The 11,422-nt window shown below is 43.5% G+C and overlaps 1 protein-coding gene across 1 annotated transcript in view; it reads left to right on the forward strand.

The window, feature by feature from the left end:
* The first annotated feature begins 10,225 nt into the window (after positions 1 to 10,225).
* The window catches only part of LOC125441573 (unconventional myosin-XVB-like), a 5,823-nt gene continuing 4,626 nt past the window's right edge, over positions 10,226 to 11,422 (forward strand). The window contains exons 1-2 of the mRNA XM_048512181.1: positions 10,226 to 10,349; positions 10,895 to 10,902. Coding sequence (XP_048368138.1) covers positions 10,226 to 10,349; positions 10,895 to 10,902 — 132 coding nt within the window. The remainder of the gene's footprint in view (positions 10,350 to 10,894; positions 10,903 to 11,422) is intronic.

Raw genomic sequence — 11,422 nt, forward strand, 5'->3', positions numbered from 1 at the left:
CCAATGCACCTGTATTTCTCACCCTTGTCCCAGTGATATTAGCTTGATTAGCACACAGGATACTGGAGAGCAGACAGCTGCTGAAGAACTTATAATGAAAGAATGTAGTACAACATATGCTGTCCTGTGTGTTATTCCTAGGTTTTGCAGAATTATATAAAAGGAAAACTGTTATTGAAGCATAGCTACAAACTAGAACAGCAAGTGGGCACCTTGGCTCTGCTCCAGCACTGGGCCAGAGGAGCTGGATCTGTGCCTTCCGTGTAAGTAATTATTTGTGCTGCTTTAAGTGGAAACACCCTTTCTTTGGTTTCCGTGGTTTGTGTAGACCAGAATGCCCAGCAGAGACCAGTCTCTAGAAGTGGCAACATACTCCATTATCACATGTTTCCCCTGAAAATAAGGCAGGGTCTTTATATTAATTTTGGCTCCAAAAGATGCTTAGGGCTTAATTTCTCTCAAGGGATGTCTTATATTGTGCACCCCCCACAAGACCAGATCAGCTGCACTGGGGAATCTGTAACTTATTTTTGGAGTAAGACTTTCAAGCATCCTCCAAAAATCCTGCAAAATCCTGCTAGGGCTTATTTTCAGGGTAGGTCTTATTTTCAGGGAAATAGGGTAGCAGATATTTACAGGAAAGAAAGAATTGGTCACTAATCCTGACTACCTTCTGATATTAACAGCATATGTGCTGTCCACATTCTCATTGTAACTGGAAGGGATAGGAAAATGTTTGAACCGTTCCTCCTTCTCTGTGGTTTGTGGAGAATTCTGTACTATATCCCTCCTTGCATAATGGATAATGCCACTGCTGTTTACATGACAGTGAATCCTAAAATGAGACTGAGATAATGCAAGAGTTGCTTTTTTACCAGTGTGTTCGTGACAATACACTCTCTCTACTGAATTTGATGAAAGCAAGTCAACAGACTCAAGTGTATGGAATTGTGCTACTCCTGCTTAATTCTGCTCAGGAGTGAACAAAGACCAGTGCATTAACATCCCCTTGTTCTCAATGGCTACCCTCCTGAAGCCCTGTTACAACTCATATTATATCCTTACCCTTCTGGTTATTCAAACAGGCAGGAGTTAAGAGATTACATCCCTGAGCCTGTGGCACAACTCGTTGACCTATCAACCATTCAAGCCTTGGTCACCCACTTACTGGACACCATGAAACCTCTTGAGCAACATGAAGCGAAAATCAGTTTCATTGGTGAGAGATCAATTGGACAAGAGGGCCTCACTAGAGCTTTTATTTCTTAATCTTTTATCCCAAGCTGTGTGCCAGGAGGTATATTCACATCTGTATGCTTCCTCAAAGAGTTCAAGGCCAGGTACATGTGGGCTATTTCATTTTATCCTCCAGCAAAACTGAGATGGGTCAGTCTCGTCTCCGGTGACACAACAGTATGGAAGGTACTTGTATTTACAATGTTCACATTTTTACATGAGGAAAGTATTCATGTCAGCAAAACACAAGATGGAAAGGATTTCCCAGCTGCAGAGAACTGTGGCAGTTGAGCTCAAGTGGCAGTTGGATCTTCCTTCCAGCTGAAAATAGAGCTGGGGGGTCCCTGAAGTTGACCCTTTGCACACAGCAGCACTTCCGACATTAGTCTTTGCTTCAGCTGCCAAATACAGACATTTGTGAGTCCAGAACTGCACACAGATCATCTGACCCAACACTACTGTTACACATCCAGAATGGTATAGGCTGTGGCCCTTTAAAGGCAGTTTCAAAAAGTCTGCCACATGAAAGAAGGCTCACCTTTAAGCCACATTTTTAGCTGCTCTAGTCACCCCTGAATGTGCTGGAAAGAGATCGCGGCATGATCAGGATTCTCAGACGGTGTGGCAACTTTTTTCTTCTCTTCTCTCAGAGTACGTGATTAAGCTGCCGCGTTTTAGCTACAACGTTTACCCTCTAGAGAAAGTCAGCACACCTGGGATTCCTATGCCATGCTTTGTAGGAGTGAATCAGGAACAGATCGTTGTAATGGACGGGAAGTCTCAGGTACAGCTTCAGTAGAAATCGTGGACTATGTGGCTAGATTTTTTTTCATCTGATTGTTCTACACCTTGCAGGCTGTACACTTATTGGGTGCCGTGAGCATCTTCCAGCTCCCAGTACTTTTGATTTGATACTTTTAGAGTTTTTTTAACCACCACTGCAGCATTAACCCTGAGCCCACTGTTTCTTCCATTGCTGTTTGACTAAATCGAGCATTACAGCTCCTGCACAAAAAAAGCAATAACACATCCTGTGAGAGGAACCCAGCTGTTATTATGATTGGAAGGTAGCCATACCCTAGGGGATAGGATTGGTTTGTAGAGAGACTGGTTGTTCAGTGAGTGTGTGTGTGAGAAGAATAGTTGAATGTGTGAGGAATTAGAGAGAAATCTATGTTCTCTGAGGAAATTGTTAGCCTAAGTGGCGCCAAGTGATACCGACCTCTGCAAAGTCTAATTTCCTAAGTGGCTAATGAGCAAATAAGCCGGGTGCTGTGTGGTTTCCGGGCTGTATACGTGTTCTAGCAGCATTCTTCCCAGACGTCACTTTGCAGCTGTCGCGGCATTAGGAAGGTTGAGAACCACTGTTGTAGATGAATCTGGTGGGTCAGATAATGTTTTCGCAAAGCAGATGGTATCCGCTCCTGCAATTGCTAGAAGTTCACCGTAGCTATTGGCCCTCTTTCTCCCTATGCCCAGCACTTTCACTGCCAGATTCCACTGAAGGAGATAAAGAAGATGCGAACTTTGAAGTCCTTCATAGTGCTCCCTGGCATTTCTACAGGTTTAAACTGAACTATGTGTCTAGCAGAGGATCCGCCAAAACTATGTGGTTTGAATTGAAACAGGTAATAATATCATTTTAGCTCGAATCCGTGCAACTACTATTAACACAGTTTTGGACTTCACATACATGCTGATGGAGTCTGAACTTCTAATGTCAGATCCAGAAATATACTTCTGGGGTGGGATAAATAGCTCAATTATAATGGCATTCTTGTGATAAAAAAAGGACAGATTCCTAAAACTTAAAAAGGAGAGTGAACAACTGGGAAAAATGTGGAAAGGGCAATCAGAATTATCACTGGAATGGTGCATCTGCAAGGAACTATTATTCTATTATTATTCTATACTATTATTCTATTATTCTATTATTATTCTATGTTGCTTTTTTTAAAAAAAATGTTGCTGCTGCCACCACAGCACAAAGATCTACACTGTGTTACTGAAGTTAAGCTGTGGCGATCATATTGTGGCTGGTTTCACCTCCTGTGGCAGCCATTTTGTTGCTGCTCCCGCTATGCTGAGTCAGAATTCCAAATGTGCATGCAAGCTCCAAAGGATGGAGGTCCCTGATAACCGTTGGGCTTGGAAAAGGATTTAACAGTTTTTTTCAGGTATGAAGATGTATGCTAAGCTGTGGCTTCATCTGATTCAACATTACTGTGTTCTTTTATGTGAGGAAGGCAGCAACTAGCACACATTGGAGAAGCAATAGAAAGAACATTTCCCTCATTCACGGTTTTATTCTTGACAGGCAAAAGCATTATATCGTACCACTGCCATCATACTGGAAGAAGCAGAGTCCCACAGTCAGGTGTAACCAACAGAAGACTCATTGCAATGGAATTTCAGTTCCTGACGGAGTTCACAAGCCCCTCACGCTGGTTGGGGGTATCTGCTGAACCAAGTACATTTTCCCTGTTTTGGAATCCCTCCCAAACTGTATTCATTTGTTACCATCTGCGTAAAACCTTTTAACCTCATTTCTTGACTCCCACCTGTTACAACCCTGAGCATGGACCACAAACCTCACCGTAGCAGTTTTTTCCCATTCCATTCACAGATTTTGATTAGACGGTTTAGTACCTGGATTGTCCAATTGCTAATGAAGTTTCACAGCTTTCATGCACAACACCTGGTGTCTCATCAGTCCTGCTCCCACCTGATGTAATTAATTTGCATTAGTTCACACCAAGAAGAAACAAGGCCATGTAAATAGTATCATTTTTTTTTTTTGCAGTAACCAACCACATCTTGAAGCACAGGGATAGACAACTTCTGACAACCCTCCGGATAGAAACACACTAGGACATTTCGCTTGGCATCCAAGGTCGGACCTCTGCCCAAACACTTGATGGGGGCAAGCGCCATGTGAGACAGCAGCAAGCATGGCCTATGGGAGTCAACTCCTCCCAGACCCACACAAAACCTAAAATGCTTGCTTCAAGCCTGGCTCTAAGCATAGCCCTCACCACCACCCTTTTTGTTTGCTGTCACACAGTCTTCAGAGACCATAGTTTACTGGAGGACACTTGGGCCAAAAAATGTTGCCTGCCCCCTCATCTAAAGAGATCAGGCCAGGGTTCTCTAACTGCCTGTGTAGCTATAGCAGCACTGTAGTTCACACCACTGTTTCCTAATATGCATCTTAATAAAGGGAATTTCTCTCTATCTCTGAAAATGATGTACTTAAATTGGGAATAAATTCAGTGTGGATGGCTAATGATGAACAGAACCTAAAATATTGCCTTCCATTTATCCTGAGTCAATAAAAATATGTTGCCCTTTTCCCAGTGTTTCAAAGGACACAAGTGTTGCAGGGGCATAGAGAATTCAGACATTAATAGAACATTTAAATGTTTTGCCTGTGGCCAAAGGACGGTAAGAATCCCTCAGTTGCTCAGGAGCCATCTGTGGTTCTTCTTAGTACTGTTCCCTGGTGTGGTGCTTGTCCCAAGTGTCAGAACCGTGGCACTGCCCAGTGAGGCTTGTGGCGGGCAGGTGCTTTGCCCCTGAAAAGAGCTGCCACCAGAAGGACAAGAGGACAGGTAAGCAGCAAGTCTGACTGGTTTGCAGTTCTTGTGGGGCAGCTAGAGAAGCTCCATCCTCTCCAGTATCACCCCTCATAACCTTGGCACTCTCCTTTCAGCATGTGTGCAGCTCCCAGGAAGCTAGTAAGTTGGCTATAATATGTCAGCAGCCATCATGAGAAGAGCAAAGAGGTCAGAATGGGCGATGGTGGTTTTTATCCCCTTACTCCTCAGCCAGCTGGCCTGCCTAGGCAGCCTCACTTGCTCGCCCGATCTGCTGTCCCTCATGCTGAGGAGTGAGCCGGAAGGCGGGGTGGGGTGGGGGGAAGAGCCCTCTCCCTCCAGATACACAAGGGCTGGCCAAGGTTCCACTATGACAGGAAAAACAAAGCCCTACACTCGCATTAGTAGTCTGATAATTTAAAAAGTAATAGTTATTTAACTATCAATGCTGAATACATCTTCTTATACTGGGTTTGGGGTGGTACACTGGTCATATAGTAGTTATATGGCTCTTCTGGTGAAGGCATAGAAAATGTGACACTCTGTGAGCCACGTAATATCACTCCCACAGAGTTTTAACAGAGTGGTAAACGCAGCTATACTGCACTGAACATCAAGTAATCCAGTGCACTATCTGGGTCAGTGTATGTTCTGGCCTCAGAGATCTCCCTGTCGGCTCAGGAGGGAACACTGCAAGACAAAGAATTTGCACTGAACATAGGCTCACCTGTAATGCATCAGTCACAACCCCCAGGAAAAAGTGTGTTATGATTATATATTCATAAATATGAAATCCCTAAATAATATGCACCATGCATTGTCGAAGGCTTCTCATGGCCGGATCTAACTGGTTCTGGTGGGTTTTCCGGGCTGTGTAGCTGTGGTCTGGTGGATCTTGTTCCTAACGCTTCACTTCGCATCTGTGGCTTGTGCATCTACAGAGAGGGGTATCACAGGAGGGAAGTCTGTTACACAATGTGTCTAGTGATGCACCATAGTTGTGAGCGGAGCTTTAACTGCAGTACTGAAGGTTACCACTCTGTGCCAGTATGTAAAAGATTGGACTGTTAACCATCCCACAGAATTATTCAGTTCACAGACGAATTTTCAGAAACCAGGCAAGGAGGTGCTGACTGTAACCCAACCTTCTTTGCATATGACCTCTTTTAAGGGTATAAGAAATAATGAGAACAACAAGTGTAACCTCTGTAATGTCTATTCTTATTAGCAGCTTGTCATGTAACAAGGCCTGATTCCACAGCATCAGCTATTTATTACAGCTAGCCCTTCCCCACCTTTGTCTATGAGCCCCCGCCTACCAAAAATGATCAATGGCTTACCTAGAGGGCAAAGCTAAGGCACAAGTCAACAAAACATAATTGTAAAAACTAACCCAAGCAGGAAACCCACAACTTAGATTTACCCATGTATAAATAAAGCAGCATCTCCCCAAAGCATCGGCACAATTTTGCCGCAATGCTGAGTGGCCAATTAGGAGCAAACAGGAGGTACAGTATAGCAATATGGCTTTTAGTATATGAAATAATTTTTTTAAACCCACAAATATTTTCCTTGGTTTCTCTTTCAAACATGCAGCCATTTAACAACTCATAGCAGGTTTATGAGCAGCAAGCAAAGAACCTATACCTGAGTGAGCTGGTAAAAGAACAAAGTGCTTTCCCCTTGCCTGAAGGCAAAGCGACCCAAAGCCCCTCATTCCCAGAGCAGATCCCACGGGGATGGCCAGCTTCTCGCATTCCCAGCAATACTGGTTGGTAAAGAAAAAAGCCACGGGTGCCCAGCTTCAGCAGACAACATATAAATCAAAACCACAGGAAGAAACTGCAGCACTGCCCCCTGTGATTAATTTTTTTCCTTCTGCAGTAATCTTAACATTAATACTAATAGGATTTTTAGTATTTTATTCCCAAAGCAGTCCACTGCTATCGGAAGGGCCGACGTCACAGAGGCTAATACAAGGGTTCCTTTCTATCTTATGCTTCTAATGCAACTAAACCTTAAAAAAAACTGAACTTATGTTTTTATACTGGTCCAACTGCCAAGAATTTGAGGAGTGGCCATTGCTCCTGACCTCCATCAAAAGTTTTTACGGTCATAAAGCAGGTCAAACAGAACCAGCCCATTGGAATCACATAGCAATAGCAACCTGAGAGAGCTCCGATTGTGCGTTTGTATCTGAACAATGTTATTATTATGCTAGGCCGCTTCCATGACAGTTTCTCTTAAGGATACATTAGGACTTTCCATCGACAGCTGCAAGATGGTCAGGCAAACAGACAACAGGAATTACCTCTTCAAAGACTTTATCGCGTACATGGAAGAGTGAGAGAATTAGGCTAGGGGCTGACTGCTCTTTTTTCCTGAGGTTTTGCAGAAAAACTGTTCCTATTTGGAAATCAAGTAAGCAGACATAATGAAATTTACAAATAAAAAGATCTGCGTATTCCAGATTACGTACAAGCGGACATACCATCGCTGTTTAGAGGAACAGAAGAATAAAAGACTAAATATTATCTCCTTCTCAAAAATAAACCCATCGTTATATACAAATACATACAACAGAACCGCAACAGCTGGGGTGGGGAGAGGGTATGAGAGGATGAGTTTACCTCATACAGACTCCCTGCACCGTTTACCTCATACAGACTCCATGCACCCACAGCTACTCCATGCCAACCTCAAGTGGCTGCGGGCATGATTTGATAGCGGCTGTCAGGGTTTTGTTACGTGTACTTGCATATAATGTTCTGCTATACCCTTAAGTTGATTTTATTTACAATGTTCTAACACTGGAAGTGTGAGAAACTGTGTCAGTCTTGACTGTATCTCATTCTTATTGCTGTGTGGGGTTTCTTGAAAGGTTCTATTGCTAGTGCTAGAGGCAACTTTCTAGAGTAAAAGAAAACATCTTCTAACAACAAAAATCAAGGGGACGCCAAAAAAACTCTTCAAGGCTCCCTCCTAATGTCAAACCAGACAGTTTCCTTCAAAAGAAGCATAACACACAGTAACTCACTGCTGAAGCACATAACCCCTGAACGAAGCATATGTATGTAGTTAGAGTTCCTACTAACACATCCAGATTAAAAAGGGAGGGGAACAATCTTAGATAGCAGCAGAGAACCTAGCCAAATTCTAGTCCCTTTGCACTTGTTAGGGGACACAACATGTATGGAATCACCAGACACCTAACAGAGATGTAAGCTGAATTTCAAAGAACTGTCCCTGATAGAGGAAGACTGTTTTGCAGATGAACTCCTTTTCACAGGGCTGTTTTCAAAGGAAGCAGGACTCAAAGGTAACTTTACTTCAGACTTCCCACTGCATCACCACAAAGCACAGCTAGGATGAAACCCATATGGGACCTGGATCTAGAAGCCGTAAGAAGCAGAGAGAACTGTTACGTGTCCCATGTCATGTTTCCGAGTTGGTTAACTCCAGCCAGTCTGTCTCACTTTCACACTTGCCTCGTGTTTTGAAAAAACCCTTGATCAGCTTCTGGGCTTCTTCTTTCACTGCAAGCAAAAAAGAATCAATTGCACCTAACTGGAGTTACCTCTAAGAAACAAAAGAATCCACACTAATCCTCAACCTGACAAATTAGGTGCTTCTGTTACTACATGCAGATTGTTATAGTTACAGAACAAGTAGTAGTAGTAGTGTTGGATTTATATTCCCCCCTTTCTCTCCTACAGAAGACTCAAAGGGGCTTACAAACTCCTTTCCCTTCCGCCCTCACAACAAACACCTTTTGAAGTGGGTGGAGCTGAGAGAGCTCCGAAAAGCTGTGACTAGCCCAAGGTCACCCAGCTGGCATGTGTGGGAGTGTACAGGCTAATCTGAATTCCCCAGATAGGCCTCCACAGCTCAAGCGGCAGAGCAGGGAATCAAACCCAGTTCTTCCAGATCAGGGTACACCTGCTCTTAACCAACACGCCACTGCTGCTCCACCTGCTCCACAAGCATTCCAATTGAAAATATTCTATTGGCCATTCTACATTTGCATAACATGGAGTTTTGGAAACACAAACATGGTCGGTACTGGATAGAAGCTATTCCAGATGACGGATAATCTGAAAAGGAGTAGTAACTGTGGGGCAGAGGGGGAAGGCAACTTGATTGCTGGCAACTCTACCCAACTCCCCTTTCCAGTCCCTCTGATTTCTTTCATCAAGCACTTTCCTCAAACTCAAGTGCTAAAAAAACCCTTGAAAGCCCAACTCATGAGGATTTGCATTAGTCAACAGATTCTGAACTAGATAAACTGATTCCATGCCAAGTTTCACAACAAGCAGGACATTCTTCCTCACCCATCATTGGCCAGCTCACCAGTCTTACGGAGAGGACTCTTGTCCGCAGCCAGCAAATGAGAAAGGTGTCGGGCAAACCCCTTAAATAGATCCTGACAATTAGGGGAGAAAAAAACAAAACACAAAATTAGCACAGTCTTTCTAAACTGGGATGTAGTGATTTCAGACCTGCCAATCTCTGGATGAGATTGCAACTGATCTCCAGACTAAAGATCAGCTCCCCTGGAGGATATGACGATTTCAGGAAGCAACTCTAGGGCATCACTTCCTGCTGAGCTCCCCTTTCCTCCCCTCCTCAAACTGAGCCCTTCTAAACTGCAAGGAATTCCCCAAGCTAGTGTTAGTCACCCTAGCTGTTGTACAGCATGCAGTCAAACAAATTTTCACCAGAGTAACATTAGCATCTGTAAGATAGTAATGCCCAGGTGTGTTGATACAGGTAATACTCATCATCACACTAAATACTGTCCTACTGAAATGTGTACCTGCCCCAGTGAATAGGCCACCTAAAAAAAAGCATCCAGAGAGTAAGGAAGAAAAAACTCTCCAAATCTACTAGATCAGCTTGTGAGAACCCTGCCTCTTCCTTCTTCCAAGACCAATTAGCTAATAAGGTTCCCCTCTTATTTTGAACTTAGTTGTTTTAATATGTGTGTCAAGGGCCATCAAGTCTCAGTCAACTTTCTGCAACCCCAGCAAGGAGGTTTCAAGGTAAGTGAGAAGCACAGGTGGCCTGCCATTATGAAGTCTTCCTTGGTCTCCCCTCCAAGTGCTAACCCTCTAATCTGAGATCAGACAAGATCAGGTTATACCAGGGGTCTGCAGCCTGCGGCTCTCCAGATGTTCATGGACTACAAATTGATGGGAATTGTAGTCCATGAACATCTGGAGAGCCGCAGGTTGCAGACCCCTGGGCTATACTATCCTGCCTTCCCTTCCAGTTGTTTTAACAGGCACCCCATTTGACCGCCTCAGTGCCAGGGAATCTGAAACTTGGGGAGCCTCCAAAAGGCCCCTGGGTTGTGCCATGACTTTGGAAACTCCCAGGAATGAAGAGGAAGGATGTTGCTGCAAGGAAAGCAGGAAAAGGACAATCTCCCCCAGCTCAGTGGCATATCCTTCTCAGTAACAAAAGAAATGTTCAACACTGGAGACATCACCCACGATCCTGACATACCCCAGAGATGTCTGCTCAGCCAAGGATGTTGCTATTTCATTAACCAACTGCCAGTTCCTCTTCTTCCTTTTTTCCTTTTCACTCAAGAGACGCACTCAAGTCATTAATTTGCCCTCCGTCCTGTTTCAGGATGTTATGTTGCCTCACTCAGTCTGTTGTGACCATGCAGATCTAGCTAAACCTAATCAAACTATGTTAATCATGTTGCCACTTTGTTCCCTTTCAGATTTGGCTCATCATTGTCTAATCAAGGGACTTTTCCTATCCCCCTGCCCCCCACACACACACATACACAACCGTTTGACAGCAGTTAACTTTAAACCAGCCAGTGAGATTTAAAGTTTTTTATCTTGACCCAATTCAAAGTTGGAATGGTCAAACCTTGGCATCCTTCTGTCCATAAAAGAAGGACCCCCAGACCCAGCAACTTGTCCAGGTTTCTGCTGGTCAGGACTCTGGTTTCCTTCTGGGAACCCTGGCTGCCCCTTGCCAGCTTCTTCTCCTTGCTTTGCTGGCTCCTTGTTTTGCTCCTGGGATCTTGGCTGCATCTACAGGCCTCAAGGTCAGCATCTAAGGTTGCCCACCGCTTTCTTAAACTGTCCCACTTTCCTCCCTTCTCCCTTTTATAAAGGGCGCTCTCTTGGTGTGTGTATGTATATGTGAGTGCTGAGGAAATCAGTTCTCAGGTTTTATATATTTTTATAAACATAATTTTATAAATATATTTATAAATATATTAATTTATTAGAATAAATGGTTGAGGTAGGGGTTTTATTGCTATCTTTTACAGCTGAAGTTCCTTAGTATTTCTTGTTGGAGTTTTTAATGGTTTAAAATGGTAATAATTGTAATGGTTTTATAGTTGTACACCGCCCTGAGCCCTTTGGGGAAGGGCAGTTTAGAAATCAAATGAACGAATGAATAATTTCTTTTTATTTTATTTCATCTACAATGAAATTATCTGCATTATTTCCTCTCTCTTCACAATTTTATTTTAGGGTTCCCCAACTGAAATTCACCCTGGCATACGACGACGAAGAAGAAGAAGAAGAAGAAGAAGAAGAAGAAGAAGAAGAAGAAGA

Source organism: Sphaerodactylus townsendi, linkage group LG12 (genome assembly GCF_021028975.2).
Source record: "Sphaerodactylus townsendi isolate TG3544 linkage group LG12, MPM_Stown_v2.3, whole genome shotgun sequence".
NCBI lineage: Eukaryota > Metazoa > Chordata > Lepidosauria > Squamata > Sphaerodactylidae > Sphaerodactylus > Sphaerodactylus townsendi.